Source organism: Xiphophorus maculatus, chromosome 11 (genome assembly GCF_002775205.1).
Source record: "Xiphophorus maculatus strain JP 163 A chromosome 11, X_maculatus-5.0-male, whole genome shotgun sequence".
Lineage (NCBI taxonomy): Eukaryota > Metazoa > Chordata > Actinopteri > Cyprinodontiformes > Poeciliidae > Xiphophorus > Xiphophorus maculatus.
In genome coordinates, this window is record NC_036453.1 from 16,193,309 (window position 1) to 16,215,285 (window position 21,977).

The window sequence follows — 21,977 nt, forward strand, 5'->3', positions numbered from 1 at the left end:
CAAAGATATATTTTGTTCGCTATGCGATCTCGTTTGCCAATAAAATCTCATTTTCAAATTTAAATGAGTAAGAACTTTGAAAGATGAACCGATCAAATATAAACATATGCAAGTTCAAACCTAAGGATACAATGGAATCCATCTAGTTTTCTTTCTCGCTCTGTGAGCATTAGGATTTTTCTGGAAGCACACAGTTTCAATCAAGTGTAGGATTAGAGGATTCATGTGGATCACGGTTTATCCGTGATCCACATGATCACACGCATGTCCGTGTTGTCTGGACATGCGAGTGTTCACAGTCAGTGCGTTGTTTACGATCCTGAAGGAGCAGCGTCTTCTGCACCATCAAGCTGAGAAGGTTTTCCACCTTCAATGCAACGTATATGTTGTAGAGTTCAACTTGAAAATGAGCATATCTGTCAGATAGAAGACGAGGGGAGGAAACTAAATCCTAAAATTTTAGCATTTGGCTGTAATCTGCGCCTTGAAGCCAAATTGGCAGAGAAGTTGGAGAAAATCTTCTCAGTCAGATATCAGACAGCATACAATAATTAATATTAGTTATGGTGCAGTGAAGATTACAAATCAACAAGTGGTGGCAATATGGGACAACACTGACCTTTCAAAAGCTGAGAGAAGATAAAATGGTAAACGATAAAACATGGTTGCTGTGGTTGTTACACCATCCTCCTGTATTCTCCATATATCTGGCCAGCCTAAAATCTCCCAAAACCTTTTAAACATTAACCTCCACTTGTTACCATGGCAAAATGTGTCACAAAAATAAATCAAACAAAAAAAAACCCAGTAATATAAGTAGTAGGCTTACGGGAGAACGTTATGTTCTGATCAAATCTTGAACTTTTTGGCCACAATTTAAAAAAATATGTTCGACACATGACAACGAGGATCGACCATCGAACATCATGCCCACAGACTGTTACTCTCAACCTTCTACCGTGACTTCTAGTTCAGTTCGATGAGATTTTCCACACAAGGTTCACACTTAATTGCATCACTCCAGCATTACTTACTCAAGTCTTTAAATGTGTTAATAGCGGAAAATCTTTATTTCACCTGATCTCTTCTGACAGGCAAAATGGGTTTCAGATTAAATGTTATTTTTTTCCCCTTTAAAGAAACATTAATGTTGGGTAGAAAGAATAACCGCCACCACTAAGAACCGCTATATAAACCTTTCCTGAAAAACAGCACGACTCCACTGTTTATTTAGTCTGAACAGCAGCCGACTGAAAGCCTCTGCCTCAGTTTAAGCTCCTGACCTCAATTACATGTTTGTCTTCAAGGAGTGCAAACAGGAAGCTCCACACACCAGAACATTTGAGAGTTAAAACTAGAGGCTACGGTACAGAATCCTGCTCCTGTGTCCCCGACGGACATCTCGTTTACAGACACAACTGGCATTAGCACACATTTATCTCTTCCGTGTAGATGCATTTCAATCCAGAGAGCAAATTGAATTCTTCGGGTATGTTGGATTAATCGGAATTAAACTGCAGCCGCATCGCCTCCTTTTAATTCGTTGGACAAAGGCTGAAGGTTTGGATTCTAAATTAAAGATCCCTGGTATTAATGGAAGCCCTGCTTCTTCCTTCCCAAGGTTCAATCGTTAGATGACGCAGCACGAGAGTGGTGGAAATAAAAAGCCTTCCTTCCTGATCATAGAAGTGCTTCACTGCTAATTGATTATCATTTTATGCTTTTAGGCAGACGAGCCTCTGCGTTCGTGGCTGCTGTCTGAAACATGGCAACCTGAGAGGATCGCTCACGCACAAACACACGCAAATATACAAGCGATGGAATGAAATGGAATACTTACATGAGTGGCCAACTGCGATGGAGTGATGTTAGAGGAGACGATGGGGCGGAGGAGGGGAGGGGAGAGAAGAAAAATGAGACAAATGAGATGATGAGCTGGTAATGACTCGGAACATTGAATGAAATGAGAGACGCGTCGAGAACTTTCACACTGATGGCTCCTGACTCGAGCCCAGCTCGTTAGAAACTCAAAAATTCAATATATTTTCCAATCAGTAAACACACCGATATCTAAGTACTACCAGGTTCCATTAACTGCAACCCTCTTCAGTGAGGAAGTTGCTTCTGAGGGAAGAAGATTAAAAGTTAGTTATTTTTAGCATAAGTAAACGGAGACATAATTCAAACAGTTTGAAAGAAACTTTTCTACAAAAGTAGAACAAATAGGTTTCTATGATAGATTTGATTTGTTTTTGCAAGAGAGAGTGAGAACTACAGCAGATAACAGGAAGGCTAAACATAGCACAGCAAAGTTTCTGTGTCCCATCATTTGTGTGACATATCAGATGCTACCTGTCATTAAACCTTCTAGATGTGGATCTATATGCTGCATCGTAAACCAATTACAACTTGTATTGTAATCACTGGTCTTTAAAAAGCCTGACTTGCCGAATCCAACTTTGGCCGAAACCTTTTTTTTTGTCATACTACTGCAGACAAGATCAATGGATAATATTGATTTTTCATGTAGGTATGAACCAATTGATGATCTCCAATCTCCCAAACGTAAGGAAATTGGTGCAGATATATCGTTACTCCCCTATTATACGCTAAGTGATCCAGATAGATAATGGGCGATGTGTGCTTCAAGAGCATGCAGCTGGGATTACAGAACCATTCATGCTGGATGTTCAAATGCATTGAGAGCTTTAAATACAAGCAAATTTGTTGAGTTAAAGTCGAAAAGAATATTGAGGTGACCTAACTTAAAATAATGACTCTCATAAAGTTAAACAGCTAATCCTAAAAGAAAGAAACAGTGGGACAGGTAGCAGGAGGAGTGATGATCCAAATGAAGACACAGGTGAAGATAAGAGGAGACATTCTGATCGGTGTTTTCACTCTGTGTGTGTTCGTTTACATTCTGTCTGTGTGAGAGAGTTTTTCCTATTATACTCAATGCTCCCAGCTATAACAATCAACCCACAATCAATTTCCATTTGCCTAAAAGCAGCTGCTGGGAATCCCTCCTTCACTCGGAGACAAACTTCTGCTAGTTAAATGTTCACTTCTGCACCAGTGTGTGTTTCTGCACTGCTCTGATTGTCAAAGCATTCTTGAAGTTATCATAATGGAGTGTATTGACATGTCTATCAGTCCGTTCTGTGGGTAGAGGCTGGTGTCTGCACCGAGTAAAAAAACACTAAATATTCCCTTTTATCATAACAAATGACAGATTCCTCATCCGCTCGCTTCTCTTCAAGGGACCGCCTTTATTCTCAGGCAATTTTGCTGCTTTTTGATCTTAGTTGTTTCTCCACAGGGATGTCGAGTCGAGGCTTGAAAGAACCTTAAAATCCATTTTTTTCTCTTTATCTCTCTTTCAGTTGAACTTAATAATGCGTAACCAGTGAAATAATGTAGAATGTTTTCACTGGCAACTTGCTATTAACTTAACTTTGAACATGTTTTTAAATTAACAGACATAATGATCAAAACAGTTGAAGAAACAATCAGAGTTTAATTCCAATCCAATATCCGATTGGCCAGCTGCTTGAGAGGATTTTCCAACTAGCAACTGCAATGATTTTTTATGAAAGAGAAGTACCATAAACTAGGAACTGGTGGAATACCCATCTCACTTTCAAAAGTAAAGCTGGTTTTATTATTGCTATGAAGTCCATTCAGGCTGAATGGAAATGTACTTGTGTACATTATACAAAGTCAGTAGAATAATGAAGAAGGAGCAATCACTTCCAACTGATTGAGCTATTTGGTCACAATAACAAAAAGCGTGTGTAAAGGTGCGACCTTCAAATGAACAAAAGCCACCTGCCAAGCATGGGGCAACACAGAGACAAATAGCTAAAATCCACATTCACGTTCAAACTTGTGCTCTCAGCTCTATATTATAGAAACCATAGAAGCTGAAAACTTCTTACCTGGGAAAAAGAGCCATGTACATAGGTTTTTAAAAGCCCCACATTATTAGGACATTCAAGCCCACAATGACTGAATGTAAACTTTCATTTAGAACTTTCTGTTATGTTCTAAGTTGGTATGGTTTTTGTACATGCCAAAGAAATCCAGCAGTATGAACATGTGTCTTTACCGTGTACGTGGAGGGTTCCAGAGGCCTCCGCTTTGCCCACGCTGTTCTCTGACACACAGGTGTAGGTGCCCTCGTCCTCAGCTCGCACCTGGCTCAGACGGAGACTGTTGTCGCTGCGGATCTCAAACCTGCAAACACATCAACACCGGGATGACTCTGCCCAAGAAATCTGAGAAAAAGTGGGAACCCGCAGAAGTTGTTTGCAAGCGTGAGCTTCCCTTCATGCGTTCATACATAATATCTGAATGTGAGATGAATTTTTGAAGTGCTAGTGTTGTTTTTCTTTGTACCTGCCCCGGGGCAACTCTCCCTCTTCCCTCCGCCAGCGGACAGTCGGAGTGGGATCTCCATGTACCTCGCAGAAGAACTCCACCGTATCGTCAGCCAACACCACCTGGTTCACTGGTTGTTTGGTGAAGACGGGCCTCTCTGAAATCACACTGCTACTTAGATCTGCTCCACCTGGATTTGGTGGTAATAAACCCAAACGCTTCAATGAAAACTTATTCTGCAGGGTCAGTGTTTGGTTTTAGCAGGAATATAGTCTCTGCTGACTAGGTAGTAAGTTAGTATGATTTTTAATTTTTTTTTTATTACTATTATTGAGTCATTTGAATGAGAGAATCTTAAATATTCTCGAGGTAACAAAATATCTAAAATGGTTCCTGTGATTAGTCATTGGCTCCAGAGCAAAACGTGTGAATGTCATTATAAATTAAAGGTTGTTGTTCTCAGCAGACTGTAATAGATTGCTTCGTATCCAGGGCGTACGCTGTTTGTGGCCCATTGACTGGCGAGGAGAAGCAACAGCTCTCCTGTGACCCTGCAGTGACTATACATGTAAAGAAAAAGGATTCATGCAATTTACCAGAGATTTTATATGGAAAAGAAAGTTTAATATCTGAAAATAAAAACACATCTGGAGTATTTGTAGAGACCAGAAGTGAAGCCAGCAGGCATTTAAACCCCTGCATGCCTGGTTGGACTCAGACGTGGGATATGTAAGAGGATAAGAACTAAAGTGGGAATTGTGGTGGGAAACAAGCAGGTTCATACAAACAGTTCCCTGCTGACATTTTGTACACAGATGGAATTATTTATCACAATCCACTGCACAGCCCATAATAACCAATGCTGTGTGAGCAGAGTTCAGTGGAAGAAGAGTCTGGGAAGTCAATATACAACCTGATCAGGTTTTAATCAGTTTTACTCTTCAAGTTTGTGCACACCGAGAATGTATTTGATCTCAGTTTGGCTTTACTGTCAATGATGACATTCAAAATAAACATATATAAAAAAACAACAAAAAAAGATTTTTTTTCTAGCTTGTAAACATCCAGTGTTTTTTTTTCTTACAGAAGAGGAAGATAAGTTTGAATTTGTGGCTGCTGGTTCATGCAAAAGCGCTCGGTGGCACCGACATGAAGGGAGTAGTTTAAAAAGTTTGTGTCCAGGACGTGTGGAGTCTGCAGACATGTTAGCTGCCCCTATTCCTGACGCTAGCGATGCTAGACTTGTACAATTCCTGAGTGGGGGAGTTTCTATGTTGCTCTAAATATGATAGCTTACCAAATAATGTATGTTTTTTCGCCATTATGATTTCAGTGAACACATGGATTATCATGATGTGTTCAATGTGTTGTGCAGCAACAGACATAAACAATTACTTTACATGCGTGGTCTATATTACATATGTCCCAGATCAAATGGATTTCTTAAATATGAATCAAGAATCAAAAACAAATCGCTATTAGCTATATTTTTTAAAATTGTACCATCCTCCTCTGATTATTTTGAATGCATCAACATTTGACTCTTAAGGGAAACAACACATCTAAGTCTATGATCTGAGTTAGACTCTTGAATACATTAGGTTTATATTAAATACACCTAATGAGACATGTACGCCCTGCAAGCTCTCATAAAGATCACGATTGCTGTGAAACAAATTGTGACAGCCTGGAAAACACTAGAGTGTTACTGTTGCAATAAAGTGTATAAGAAGGACAATGGCTGGTTATGTGTTCTCCACAATCGATACACATTGTAAGAATGCTGCAGTCCCACTGAGCCGAAAGTCAGACAGGAGGAAAAGAAGAGGGGTCAAAAGGGCAACTGGGAGGGAAAGATCGATGTTCTACTCCAACAGCTGGCAAGGAAAGGAAGGAGGTATAAAACAAAACCTCCGCAGGGACTCCAAGAGAAGATCTTCAACAAACTAATGTGGAAAAAAAAGGAACTGAATTCAGAGTGCTGTGATACGATCAATTTGAAAATAACTCACCAAATACGACGAGTTCTGCTGGATCGCTGTCTTTCTCACCAACCATGTTTGTTCCCACGCACACATACATGCCAGCGTCACTCTTTCTGGTGTTTGAAATCATCAGCTTTCCTCCTCGGATCTGAAAGTGACAGGAGTGAAGGATTGATGTGGTGGAAGAGGAGAATGGAAGGAAATACATGCGGAGGTAAGAAGAGGATGAAGGGAGAAGTTTTGGGAGGAAGGGTGGAAGAGAAGACGAATGGAGAAAACGTGGAAACAGGATATTGAGACATGTTGGTCAAGAGCGAAGCCACTCAGTCACATTCAGTGTGTGATGTGACAGATGGCTCGCCCTGCTAAGGCTTCCAGGATTCGACAATGATTGTAGCTCTAAGATGATCACCATGGAAATACTTTGTTTTTATGGTGGGTTGTGCTTATGCACAAGATTCCAAATGTATGATGTGTTGATGTTTGATGGGCATCTAAAATTGTTTCAGTACTGACCCTGAGAGCTCAAGTGTTTGTTCCTAGGGACAACCCCGTTAGGGTTTTATGTATACAACAGACATGGGCCAAACAACAGCTTTCAACCGTGGTGGTAGAAGACTTAAGACTAGGGATTGTTTTGCAGTCGACTGGTCATCTATGAACTTCTCTGTATAATAAAACATTCTACAGTGAAAGATGTCGTCAAACAGCCAGTCCATGCAACATGAGGATTAACTTGAGCCCAGGTGTACATTTACAGCAGGAGGTAAAAACATCTCCAAGTGTTGCCAAAAGTCCAAAATTGAATCTGGACTTTGACTGGAGGTCAAAGGTCTTTCCTAAGGTCTCATCACAATGAGACCTAAAGAAATTTCTGCCTGCAAATATCAATTTGAAGAGGCCAACGCTCCTCTTGCTGTTGAATGATGAGCTAGTCTTGGTTTCAACACAGCCATCTTACATAAGAATAATTACATTATGACTAATGTCTGATTCACACGGTAGGATTTTATAATTGTCAGCAGATTTTCAAAACCTGGGAGACCCTACACAGGACGATAAAATATTATTGCTAAAACAGGTTTGGCTGTACAGTGTGTGGTGTCAATCCAGGCGTTGCACCAACATGCAGATGTCAGCTAAGAAATCTCGCAAAACCTCTTGATGCCAAACGGGAGTTCAGAGTAAATAAACATGACCGATATTTTGTGGACTATATTCAAAACACACACATACACATAAAAATAAAATAAAACACAAAGACATCTACAACGTCCACCAGACTTTCAGGAGCACCATGGCATTTGTTCTGTCTTCTTTATTTAAAACTTCCCTCCCTGTCTGATTGGCTATTCCTCACAATCAACAGGCTGGGTACTTCTTTGTCCTTGGGGAACACCACACAATGTTGAGATGTTGGTCCAAAACAATAAAACGAGTTGAATAGACCCGATTTTAGATCGGAGCAGTCCTGACGTCCTTCCAGGAGGACCGGATCACTCTGAACACATCACAAAAGGAAGGATCTCTTAAGATTATCTTAAGTGCCATCCTCACAATCATGGAGTCCATAAGATTGTCGGAAGAGGAAAATCGGCATAAAAATGTTGCTGAATAAATTAGGTATTAGTTTGTATTCACTCATTTATTGGACCTGGGCCAGACTTGATCATTTTTTAATTAGGTCATGATATGTAAGATGTGTTTATCATCCCAGATGCTGTTGTCAGCCTCATAAAATAACATTATTAAGTGTTTTTGGGTTTGTTGGAGTGTAGCTGCTTACAGTGATCCTTTCATCGCGATCGTTGACTCGGATGTTGTTTCTCTTCCAGGAGATGGTGGGTTCAGGATGGCCTCTGGGTGGGATGCACTCCATGACAGCGGGCTCGCCTGCGGCAACCACCACATCACTGGGTGTCTGACGGAAGTCATCTCTCAGAACTGGAGGCAGAAAAAGAGGTTCAGATGCACAGTTAGAACGAGCTTCTATGCCGATGACACTGCTATCGCACAGGTCGTTTGTCCGTTGTGACGTGGGGGGTCTCACTAAAATCCTGCATATTTATGTTGATCAGGCTTTTCAACATACACAATATATACAGGAGTCTGTTACGTCTTCGCTCACTAGCACTCCTGTCAAGAAGCTGAAAAGCACAAATCATGATGAGCCATTGTTGTTCAGACAGTACTTGACAGGACTGAATTGAAACATGGTGTGCATGTATCCCTGAGGTCTTCATTGCCTTCATATCATGAGTGTGTGGGATCCCAGCACATCAATAATGAAGGCTCCGGTAGCAGAGGCACACAATGCCCTGAATTATTCAGTCTGACCCAAACACACTCGCACAGACACGCACCCACACACACACACACACACACACACACACACACACACACACACACACACACACACACACACACACACGCACACACACACACACACACACACACACACCCACACCCACCCACACACACACACACACACACACACACACACACACACACACCGTCATAATCTAAACAAGCAAATTGAGTAAATCAGTTTCATCAGCCACTGTAATTTACTTAGAATACAGAATTTCAGCTTGTATGCTTTCAGGGTACATGTTTATGAAATGTGAACATTATTTTTAGACCACAGAGTTGCTTTTTTAAATATGTCTTTAGTCAACATTGTGTGTCTTGCTCTTCATATTTTAAGGGGACTCAGATTGCAGATGTTCCTTACTTCAAAATAAGAGTAACAAACACAGATCCAGCAGCTATTAAGCATGTTTAATCAACCATGATAGCTTGATTAAACAAAGCTACACGCCAACACTACATAGCTTACTCTTCATGAGACTTTTAAAGTATTTTTGTTTGTAAGAGACTGCAGCACAAGATGTTACTGCACCACTAAACATTTTTGAGAATGTTTGTACACCGTAGGTCTTGTCTATATTTTGACTTTACTGTCATTGCAGAAGGCATCCATCTTTTCATCTCAACTAATATACGCAGCATTAGTTTGTATTTGAACCAAAATCCATCAATGTATTTTTTCTTGTCATAACCAGCTTTTCAGTAACGATATGTTCACATTCAGAGTCTCTCCTTTAAAAAACATCACCCAGTAAGTCAGCTATGTCATGATGATTATTATAAAATTATTTTAATTTTTAAAACAAAGTGACAAATAATGAATTTTACCCATGGATCTCCTCATTGTTGGTGAATCTTGAGGCTGACCTAGATATTACTGGCTTGTTTACCTTAAAAGCTTTAAGCTACATCATAAATTAGCAGCTTTATTTATACCGACAGCTGCTCACAGTCTTCTCCATATTCCAGCTAAATAAGCTGTCAAGTGCATCAGATCGCTGGGAAAGTACTCTTTAATGCACTGCATGCAAGTCTGACAGCTACAAGTAACAGAATTAAAGCAATTTATTCCTGTTACATAAAAGGTCTGTCTGTAAAACCTGATAGATTTGCTTTGCAGAAGAAGAACTTTATAAGTTAAAGTTTCCAGTAACTGCTCATATTGTAGTTGAATTATTTCTTATCTTTTAGGCTCAGACAACATGTTCTTTGCAATGTCCTTTGCACATTTAATGCCATGAAAGATTAGTACGAAGCCTGCCTAATGCTTAATGTCCTATCTTACTGTGTTTAAAGCTGTGGAGCTGACATTCCACAAATAAATATATAAAAACAAATTCAGCAGTAAGAACAACATGGTCCCATTATTAATAAAAGTGTCCAAAAGCGCATCCAACTAGAGTACTTTTTACTTTCACCTTAGGATATCATTAAAGAACTTTAATTTGAACAATGGATAATATTTTTTTTAAAATTTTGGCATACATTGGTACCAGAAAGTGGACATAAATGAAATCTTTATTATCTAATCTGTACGAATTATATTACATACCTACTGCCATCGATGCTGCAAAGAGTTTGATTAGGCTGTTAATGACTGACAAAGGGAAAGGTTTCCTTAAGCAGACATTATTAGCAGATTCTAGGAAAAAAAAAAATCTCATGTTTTGTTGCAGGCAATAATTTTGATTCCATTTCCTGAAATCTGCTTTATGAAAAAAAAGTATCCCGATCAGCCACAGGGCTCTCTGACTTCAAGTGTAACGGCTCCCGTTGTCTGTCTGGCAGAAGTCTGTTGAAAGTTTCATGAAAAGAAATTCGCAAGTGTGCATGTCAAAGGAAAAACTCCTTTATCTAGTATAAATGTGTCCAGCAGTTCTTGCTTACTTTTTCTCTTTCCAAACTGACTCAAGGACAAAAAAAAAAAAAAAAAAAAAAAACACAAACAAAAAAACCCCCGATTCCTTAACTCCTGAAAAAAAAATTTATGGGTTATGTGCAGTATTTCATCTGCAACTTGGAATTACACTACAAAAGAAGTAGCTGTAAAGATTACTTTGAAGTTCAGCAATTTTATTTACTGACAAATATATAAAGAAAGACTATGCATTTTCTGTATGAACAAAGATGAGTGATTTGCTTTATATGCAAGGTAAACAGAGAAATTGTCTGATAGCCGAAACATTTTCAGTTCTGAAGGGTGTTGGGTCTGTCAGAAACTCTAAATCTGATATTTTTCAGCACACATTTATACACAAAAATAACCAATAGCAGGCCTTGCTACTAACATTCTTTAGTACGGACGCTGGAGTGAGAAAGCAATGAAGAGCAAGATTTTTTTCAGAGATAATAGAAATGCTCAACAGAACACAACTAATGTAAATGTTATTGTTTCAGATTTTATGGTTGGTGGCTTTTTGGAAATTTCAAAGTTAAGTTAAGAACATTCTCCATGGAGAAACTGATGCCAACCGTGCATCTAAAATGTAAATGGTACAGACTTCTTTTACAGCAACTGCTCTCTCAGAAAGTGGTGAAAATATAAATTAAAATGGCCATTAATCAACGAGGAGTCTAGGAAACACATCTGGATTCCAACAACATCGCCAGGTCAACGTTTCACAAAGCTGGAGATCTGAAATCTGATCTGAAGTGAAATAACTTCACTGAAATGAAAGTTAAAGTAACATCCTAGATTCAAGTCACATAAACACATAACAGTTTATTTCTAGCGCTAATCAGAGTCTGGTCATTAGGCTGAGTATTTGTGTGAATTATTTTACAGGAGGTAAATGCTAACAGGACCCAAACTGCTATGAAAGCTGATGGGTCATAAAATGTGAACAATGCGTACGTGCTCAGGTTTCAGGATGCAAACATGTTGCTGTAATGTAACCAGAGGAGGCTAACGACCGATAGGCCCAGTGCGCCCAGGATCATTCATTCATTCATTCATTCATTCATTCATTCATTCATTCATTCATCCGAGGACATATTGTTCTCTAACACATCTAGCTATTTAAGGTACAGTACATACATTCCTTAAAAAGCTAGAAGAACTATTTTTTCTGTATTCAAGATTATATCGCTTTGTTGGAGGTATTGTGTGTTGGCTTGTGTGTGATGGGGTAAAACATATTCTGTTTGGAATCAAGGTCATGAAAGAAGGACATATTAATAGTTGAGAGAGAAAATAATGCTCCCATAATCAAACAGACTGCTTGTGCTGCCCTGTTAAAATGTTTGTCCTTCCAAGTCTTTGTTGGCCTCTGAACCACTCTGCCATTGTGCATTTTGTACCTTTGTGTCTATGAGGGATAAAATGGCTGATTGTGGCGTTAGTCAGACCCATACAGTGACGGCCAATTACTTGGCACAGAGCATTTGGGGCACACTGAATCCCGCTGGCCCCCTACAATCTCAGAATGATATGCAGAACCACACCCCTGACCTTTTTCATACCTATTACTGACATTTTGCTCAGTCACAATTCACATAGATTAAGCAGAATCGAACTAAATTGTCCAGGATCGTGTCCCATCACGCGGCGTGAGGGTGGAAATGGGACAGCTGAGGGAACCCCCCCATGCCCCCAGGTTTAAATTAGCATGCGGTGAGGTTAAAGGACTGCTGTCATGACCTGTCACACAATATTCTGAAATCGTGGCTCCAGGGGAGTCCGATCGTTTTCACTCTGGCCCCCAGCGTTCCCCCAGATCTGAGCAAGAAAAAGGATTCGAAAAGTTTATTAGATACTCACAATTACCCATGAGGCCCTTTGGGGCCCATATTAAGTGGGTGCACTTTGACCTTTTCTTTAAACCCCTTCAACAAAGCCAGAGTAATCTGCACCAGTGGGGCAGAACTGTGTTCTTTAATCAAAGCGCAGGCTCCAAGTAGAACCCACAAGGTATAAGATGAGGACCAGCAGAGAGCTGCTGACTTCTGATTTCTCTTTAAGAAGAGCAACAAAATACTTTTGTCATCCGATAAAAATGTAACTGCTTCCACAAATCTATTCGAAAGAAAACTACGATGTTCTTAAACACAACCCAGAGTTTAAAAAAATGTCATCCTGGTTATGAGACAGAGGCGTCTGTGAACGAAACCCAATTAACAAGAATTAGACTCAAGTATATATATCTCCTCTGCCACACAGATATTAACTTTGTATCTTTTTTCGTATTCTTTTTGTGCATATCTCAAACTGACAATGTACAAGCTGACAGCCTCGGTAGGAAATGCTGTGTTCTCTTCAGGAGCTCCTTCACACCCTCTGTGCTTCTTCTGACTCCAACTTTAAACACCTCCGTGATACTCAAAATAACAGAGTCCGTTTTACTCAGTGATGGCTTCCACACTGATGACTGTTAGCCATAAAACCCAAAACACATCTACTTTGGCATCTGATCCGACGGAAAGTCCTAAGATCAGGTCGGTTAGTGTATGCAGCGGTTAGAACACGTTCTGAATGTCCGACCAAGAAAGAAGTGGGGTTTATTTTGTTTGGAGCTACAAAATAATTTGACAAGAATATCACACGTAAGACAGGAAGTGAGCCATACGGGCAAAGTAAATTACTTTACTTGCAAAAGCCTGTCACAAAAAGCAATAAATCAGTTTATTATAACGATAAATACTGTGTTAAAACAAGCTGAATAATTTTCATTTCCTTGATTGTTTTTCTCTGTTTCTACCAAAGTCTGGACAACAAAAAGCTCCAGGCGGATGCATGGATCTCCTTTTGTGAAGGGCAATTTTGTTTACACAGATTTCAGTGGCCATTTTATTTGTTGTTTTGGGTGTTCTCTTTGTTTCTTTTGGATGTTTAAAATGTCTTCCATTTCCAGTATTAAATGTTCATTAGACATTAAAGCTTATTGGTCTTTGAGAAGCTGTACTTGCATTATTATGCCATCACCACTGTATAACTTGAAAACGGTCTCAAATTGTCAACATTAATGTTTATCGCAATAATTTGGGCCAAAACATCGCCCCGCAAAATTTGTTATTGTGACGAGTCTGGTGTAGTTATCTATGGCAGCAGGTCAGAAGTACAGAAAGAAAAGAAAAAAACGTGGGACAACGATCTTGTTGGAGCAGCTGCAGCTTTCTGTCTATAGCTGCTTGTGTTTAAGCTGGCGCTACATTCTACTGCTTAAATTCTCTGGAGTCTGGTGGTACATTGACGGACCATTGAGTCGGAGCCTGTGTCAGGTAAAAAAATCTGCTCAGAGGGTGAAACGCTGGACGCAAGCAGTGTGTTTTGGGCCTAAGAGGGCATTGACTAATGGAAAAAGATCAGGGTTTTAGCTGCTCCTCAGTAGGAAATACTGTTGAAATTTGCAGAGACCCTATTAAGTGAAACTCTCCAAAGACATCTTGATCAGTGAATGCTTTTATAAATTAAATGAACCAAAGCATTGTAAGTATATGTGGATTCTGCTAAGAATACAAAGTGACTGCAGAGAGGGAGCGATGGTCCCTTGGTCTGCAGAGCTTATGGAGGTAAGAGGAGGGGGAGACGGATGTAAAGCGGTTCAGGCGTCGCTGAGGGGGATTGAGCTGGGCATCTGTCATTCTGTCATCAGACATCTTGTCCTGACATGAAGCAATCTGCTTTGGTGTGAACACACACCCAGAAGCACTCTGATGTTTTTTTTTTGCTCTTTTAGCAGAAGTCCAAACATCTTTCTCAGCCTCTTTTCAAGCCTGCGGAGACACAACCAGCCCCATCTACTGCGTTCCCTCTAAAAGTGGAGCGGTCTCCCCACAGCAATATCTGCCCAGGCCCACCGGCCCTACAGGGGCCCTCATCAGAAGCCACCTTCCATCAGCCACTCTCATTATCCAGAGAGGACCCCCCTCTGATCCCTATCAGCCCTTACACCCCAACAACAGCCCACACAGGATATTGGCGTGTGGGGCGGGAGTGTGTGTGTGTTCTCGGCGGTGATGGGAGGCTCTGTGGAAGTGTGTGCGGCGTGTGGAAGTGAGGTGTGGGGAGGGGGGTCTCACAGTTGGAGACAGATGTCCGTGCCGCCGCTAAGCACCAGCCCCCCCAATGCAAACACAGACACTCTGGTGGATGTGCTGTGTGGCAGCTGTGGTGGCAAATACAGCAAAACACAGTCTGCATTCAATATGAGCCTCTCTGTGCAACATACAGGCTGACTGTAATCCCCCCGCAGTGCATCAGCACACACACGCCTACACGCACACACACTCAGGAGAAAGCCTTTCTTCCATATTTATTTTAACCTATTGATTCCCCCACAAAGTATTTTACAGCCATGCTAAATGTCAGGAGATGGTCTGGCTCTCTGGAAATGATTATATGACCAATCATAAAAGTGAATCAAAGATAACAGTAAATGAAAGCAAATCACAGTGAGAGGACATTTTAATTACCCCATTCACAAGCCCAGTAGGGTGACCTTCTCTGTCCAAGCATTGCTCACTTCCCTACAACTGCACAGACACACACACTGAAGGTTATCCTGCAATAGTCAGCCCCGCCCACTCCTCACTACTACCCAGGGCTGCCTACTGACCAGTTCTCTGTCTAACAGGTCCGGAAAATCTCTGAGACCTGGGTATTACCCTAAAAGTACTCTATAAGAGATAATCTATTTAAACTGGTGGCGAAAGTGATTCGTCTAGCTCTAACTACCTTCAATCCAGAAGTTATGACCCTTTACAGTTAAGAAACAATCAGCTGAGTAGCCCTCACAGCTGCATAATTCCAATAACCACTTCTGTTAACGGTAGCCCACTTTCTAATCATAACTTGCACTTGGAACCGGCTAGATTATGTTTAGTGACTTAGATGTAAGTCCCAGGGTCATTATTTATTCTCACCAAAGGAAATTATGAAGCCTCCTATTTACTGGAATCATGTACATTAGTTTTACCTTAATTAAAAGAACTGAACGAAGATTAAATGACTCTATTAATTCCAATGTCCACCAACCTCTTTTAGAATTTTATAGTATAAATTTATTAAGCAAGCTTAAGCAGGGATATGCGACATACAAATCAATAATCAATCGTAAATAATTCAAAAACAGTGTAATAAAATTTACATGTACAATCATACTACCCTGTCCTCTTTTCCCTGACTAAAGTCGCAAGTTCTGAGATGGAATTTCAATGAGCAGATTCAACTCATACCCAGACGATGGTGGATCTTTGGCAACAGGAATTTCTAGCATCCTTGGTTGAGGTCTTTGCCTTGTGTGGAAAAAACCCTCTTTAGAAAAGAAACAAAGCAGAACGGGTCCGAATCCTTTTGCAAAACCCAGTTCCTCATCCCTGAGGGAGCTTTGTCCTTCCTCCAAGTCTTGTTGCAGAGTTTGTAAGTGCTGGGCTGATACGAGACCGACGATCGAATGAAGTACCAGGGATGGGGCGATGGAACCCAGTCCTTTCTTGGCGGTGTGAAGTCCGAGCTCCCCCGTGGTTCTGAAGTGCGGTCCGTGGCTCAATCTGCTTCAGCAAGTTGTCTCTCCTTCTGCGCCGTCGGACTGGGAACGGCTGGTTCCTCTTTTCAGCCCCTTTTTATGCATCTCTCCCCCATGTGTGTGTATGGGGAAATTTGGTCTACGTGACTTGCTTCACATCTGCTATGTATCATGAAAAAGCCCCCACATTGCCCAACCTATTTCTGCTGACCACAGTGGAAAGTCCCATACTTCCCCTTTCTCCGTTGCTTCAGCCAAACTCAACACTCCAACCATCCTGTGCGCTCTGACCATCTGTTCAGAACTGCTTGCGACATTTCCTGTTTCAGGACTGTACTGTATTCCTCTCTTTTTCTATAACCCACTATTATGTATTATAGCTCATTAAACACATTAAATCTGTTGTTAAACCTGTTTGAATTAATTTCAAATGATTACAACTTCACATTATCACAAGTTTGATCCTTAGTTAACAATCAATCACATCTCTTACTTATTATAATTCATCAACCATAATCTTTCCACAGTTAATTCATTACAGAAATCATTACAGATCACATTTCAGATAATACATTTCAGAAGGTTACTATGTGATTACTTGTATTCATTTTACTATTCCTTCATATTCAATTTAATTAGCTTTTAATCAAACTACAAGATTACTTATTTTCTCTCAGGCCTCTATGCACCTTTTCTGCATGCACCCGGAAAGATCTCACACCCTATGCCAGTTTTCTTGACACCCCCTCCATGAGATCGGACGGTGCTTCGCAGAAAACGCAGAGTCCAAAGTCAAAAGAGATCAAGTCCATCATCACAAGTGATAGTGAGGATGTCCCGCTCATAGCAGGTAACCGGAGACAATGAAGGTGTCCAGGAATCCACAACCGCATACTCCGACAGATTGGATGGCGGAGAAAGCCAGCGTTCTGCGCCCAAATCGTTGTCAAGTGTAGAGTCACCTGAGACGGAAAGGGTGGAACGTTCCAGCGGAGGCGGCAGAGGCGAAGGCAAGTCCATGCCGAAGTCTGGCAGCGTTGATGGATTGTTGCAGTAGCCGTCCAACTCTGCCAGCAGATCCTGGAAATCCATATCACTTGGTGATGGAGATGAAGGGGAAAGGATGTCCTCAGTCTGGCATGCTTGGGGAGATGAACTGAGGTTCTCAGTTTGGGTACCTCTCTCGTTAGTCGCACTGCTGGCTTGGCATCCGACGTCGATAAACAAATCCGGAGACACGGGACGTGTAGGCGGAAGATAGTCGCCCACCGCCACAACTCGGCCATCCAACAGATGTAAAGTTGGGAGGCATTGCCGAGTAAGTTGGTGTTCCCACAACTTATGAATTACGGGCAGCCGTAGTCCCGTATACAATGGAGATGCTGGGAAGTCGTCATCGGCTAGGCCAAATGCAGAGGTCCACACGATTTTGTGCACCCGTTCCAGGGATCTAGATGTGGAATCCGCTATGTAGGGCAAATCCTCCAGCCCTGTGGCGCAGAGAATTGCCGTAACATCATTAAAATGGCTGCTCACGCATTTGTGACACCAGCGGGCGGACGATGCCACCCAAATGAATCCATAAGATTCTGCAGTGACTCCACACCCCACACAGCAGGTTGATGCCTGAGGAGAAACAGTAACCCAGGTAACTTCATGATCAGTGGTTATTGATTAACTACATTTACTTACAACGACGAAAATGCAAAAGCAAAAGCTGGGAGAGGATGCTGATTTAAGCCCGTGTGCCGGCTTGTTTTGCGAGCCAAGGTGAATTAATCACAGGAGCCGAAATGTCATGATCTGGTGCTGGTTCACCTCGATCATAGACATGAGCTGAATCATGGAATATTGCCGCGTAGGTCATCAGCCAGACAACAATGGCGAGGTCCGAGGTCTCATGAAGCCAGTAGAGGACCACCAGGATCCCCCAAACCGTTGCCCAAAGAGCCAGAATTACCCACTTTTGCATCCAAATTCGCCGCCCTCGACCCTTGATAGCCAAGGCCTGGCGCGCTAAGTAGATGAGGATAGATACTGCGAAAAGCCCTTCTAGAATGGCTGTGAGAATCTTAAATGGGGCGGTTCGTGTAGCTTGTGCGCCCCCCAGGACCAATTCCAGTATCAGGGCTGCGGTATCGGTGATGAGCCACAGGCAGACCACAACGCCCCTGCGCCAATTGATGCGAGTACGGCCCATCAAGTAACAGGCAAAGAGGGACGAAGCCAACCCCCATCTGTGGAGAATGATTGGACGGAGGATAAGCTTGGCATATCCTTGTAGCGCGACGAAGATCCTCATAGGATGTCCCTTGGGCCAAGGACCGGTGTGGCAGAAGACTACCCAGGCCAGGGTAATCCCTAAGTGCTCAATGGTACTCACTTGAATCGGTGCAAAAAGTGAGTTGGGATTTGATGAGTTGGTCGAAGAGTTGTTTTCCATGATGTGAGATGATGGTCGCTCTGGATCAGATCCTGTCGGCAGCTGCGATGAAGGTTGAATGGCTCGCAGGCACACGGCAGCTCTCTCTTATGCAGAAGTAGGCTCCTCCTTAGGGGGGAGGGGCTGGTAGTTCCTCTTTTTGCAACGACAAAGTGCTTTCAGCCACGCCTCCAAGACGATTTTGCCGATGAGTATTGCTACGGCGACGCCCAGGAGTCCTAAGAGATATGGCCATAGCACGCTCAAAGCGTCTAGCAGCCACTGTTCAACAATGTTGAGGCCTTCTTCTACCACATGAGCAATTTCTTCCACAACCTCGGTGGCGACGGCCACCAAAGTTGCTCCCATAGTCTCATACCAGAAACAGTCATGTCTATTAGAGCCTTCTCCACATTGCTGCCAATGCTCCATAGTGGTGGAGCAGGTGAGATTGGAATACAACAGGTTGGGTCCTACCCAGTCAAACCCTGAGTCTATGTTCCCTTCACACAGACTTTTCCGAAAAGCATGTCCTTCGGCGATGGCTATAAGGGGATTTGGAATGAACGGAACGGGTAGTCCAAGAATGCTCTTGCGCTTCTGGAGATGATATCCTAGGATTGCGTCGGTGCATGTCCGTCCGCTCACTATGGCCCTCCGCCATGTGCCATTGATTTTCCGCCAAGTAACCTCAGAAGAGTGAGTGTCATACTCATCTGCATAATGTTCCTGGCAGTAGCTTTCCCAACCTCGGACGGTTTGGCAGGGTCTTCTGGCCAAACTGATTGTGCATTCGAGGACCCGTCTTGTTGTGTTTCTACAGGTCATGCGCCAAGGTCTCGGGTTGACATAACTGTCAGGTCTCCAAAAAACTCCAGGCCAAATCATGCGGTCTTTCGAATAAACCGTGGCGATGTACTGGTACTTGACCCAGTAGTTTGTTGATTCCGTGAGGCATGGTGTTACCCAAGCTTCAAACTCATCTTGTTGGAGTCCCCACCACTCGTAGTCCCAATTTCGAGTGTAATCCTCGTACCAGGCTCGCAAAGCCCATTTGGCAGTAGGTGCTTTTTCAGGATCAGGGCAGTTGTACCTCCAGGTGGAGTGAAGAGCGTTCCCCGTTTGCCAGAGGTCACAACGTGGCGATGAGTGGGTTTTCCTCCAACAGGTGTCATTAAGGCTCTCAAAAATTCTTTTGGCGACACATTTGTCAATTTTTGCAAAGTCCGTTTTAGGAGCGCTCAGAAGGTCATCAGGAGTTGGAAGGGGTTGTGTACGCAAATTGGCAATGTGTAGCTCCTCCAACCCAGTATGAGAGCGAACCGTTCCCTCCGGAAAGTCTCCCATAAAGAACGTCTGGTCTTTGGCTATGTATGTCCATGGGAATGAGTTGTTCAGCCAGGTTTCAACTTCTGTGCGGACTGTGCGTATAGAGTGCCACAAATCTGCCCAGTATTCTTCTATGGCTGTAACTATATAATTCTGTCCTGCACATTGCACAAACTTATTCCAGAGGCAAGGATTTAACCAACTGAAGTGGTGTCTATAACAGTGCTTTTGCTCCTCATCATACATAAACCGTCTAGGTCCTAGCCTGATCAGGAAAGCCGTCATGTTGGTCAAATTGGCTGATGTAGGCGGCATCGTTGTATTGACTGGAAGATTACCTCGGGAGGCATTTCGGAAGGTCCAGTTGCCCGTTGGTGCTGTTGGGATGATGTCATCCTCTCTGCAGTTCAGGTGATAGTCCCCCCAAAACTCCCCTCGTGGGAGCCAGGCTCGACAGCCTGAGGACCTGGGTGGGGCTGGGTAAACTACTTCGGTGTCCCAGTACCCTTGGCTTGGCATCAATAGCAGCGATCGACAAGCCATGTTGCAATGCCATTCTGGCATACCTCGGTCCGGGTGAATCCAGTTGCATCTGACGGTCCGTCGTTCTTTGTTGTGCAGAACCCGTATCCAGCAGAGCACTCCAGTCTCGAGGAAGTCATAGTTGTAGATCTCCCAGGTGCGATTCAGAAGGTCGTCCAGTGTGGAGTCGTTCAATTTGAAGGCTCGGCGTTCCACGTACTTTTTCCCGTTGTCCTTGCTGAATAGGCTGGTTCGATTCTGGACAGAAGTTTCGTTGTCCCATGGCACAAAAATAGCCGTGGTGCTTGTATTCCAACAATTGAAGTTAGCGTACTTAGAATGTCCGTAGGTGACTCTTGTATGCGTAAGATACCACGGTCCAACTCCGATGAAGTAGAAGATAGTAGCAAGAACAGCAGCAGCAAACAGCAGGGCAAGAAGCGTTAGCAGCCCTTTCAGGCATAGGGATTTTCCTGTTATCGTAGTCGTTTTCCGTAGCAAAGGTTCGTTAGAGGTTTCCGAGTCGTCGTCAGTGTCAGTAGAGCTGTCTGATTCCGATGTAACATCCAGCAACTCCGGGTCTGTAGGTCGGCGCCTCATGCCGATAGCATCCATCCTGGCCAGATTAGTGCTTCTCTGGGATCCGCTGTATCAGGCGCTGTACAGATTTTTCTCAAAGAGTTGAGGTGGCCTTGGTTGGCAGGGTTCTTTCCAACCCGTCTGGTGGCCCTTCTCTGCTGCAGGGCTGTATATATGGGAGAGGGGTAGGGTAAATCAGGCTCCAACCCCCTCCACACCCACTTCCAGTGGAACACCCTCCAGTAGTCCGGCCTAGGGAATGGGCCTGGGGCGGTTCCATTTTTCAGCGCCTGGTCTTGCCAGGATTCGTGTTTGTACCCTATTGGGGCAGGTACTGAGATATAGGTGTACAATGATTGTCCATGCAGAGTTAGTCTAGTGCGGTACCCCCAGGTTGACGGAGTAAAAATCCTCTGGTGTGGTGGATTGGGGTAGACCCTGTCTATTTCCAATTTCAAAGGAAGCCTGGTGTTATTAAATATATAACATTCTGGATTTATTTCCCTCTTTACTATAGTTCTCGCCATACTTCGTGAAGTGGTCCAAATGACCATGTCATTGAGTGAAATTTCACAATACAGTCCTTGCAGTGGTTCAAGATAATGGGGACCCCACCTAATCCGTAGCTCGATCCCCTGTAACCTGAAATACACTGTATTAAAAGTCCATGGTAGAGATCTTGGGCACATAGGGGAGATTGATGCAACATTAACCGTGTTGTCGGATCCTCTTCCTTTCCAAGCGGGCGGTGCGGTAGGGATAAATAAATGTGGCTTCATGGCAGGGGGCGTCGTGTATTCTTCACTTTCCCCCACCTCTTTTACGTTTTGGAAATTGGTGGGTCGGAGATATATAAGAAACTTGAGAAAATAGGCCTCGGTGAGCGGATTGGAAACAGTGAAATCTTCTCTTGGCATATCTAGT

General features: G+C 42.8%; 1 protein-coding gene across 2 annotated transcripts in view; it reads right to left on the bottom strand.

Moving 5' to 3' along the window:
• Positions 1 to 21,977, bottom strand: part of robo3 (roundabout guidance receptor 3) — a 111,220-nt gene that overhangs the window by 36,333 nt on the left and 52,910 nt on the right. For both annotated transcript variants that reach the window (XM_014470445.2, XM_023342164.1), the window contains exons 3-6: positions 8,155 to 8,312; positions 6,396 to 6,516; positions 4,402 to 4,540; positions 4,112 to 4,239 (exon numbers count right to left, since the gene is read on the bottom strand). In XM_014470445.2, the coding sequence (XP_014325931.1) occupies positions 4,112 to 4,239; positions 4,402 to 4,540; positions 6,396 to 6,516; positions 8,155 to 8,312 (546 nt within the window). The remainder of the gene's footprint in view (positions 1 to 4,111; positions 4,240 to 4,401; positions 4,541 to 6,395; positions 6,517 to 8,154; positions 8,313 to 21,977) is intronic.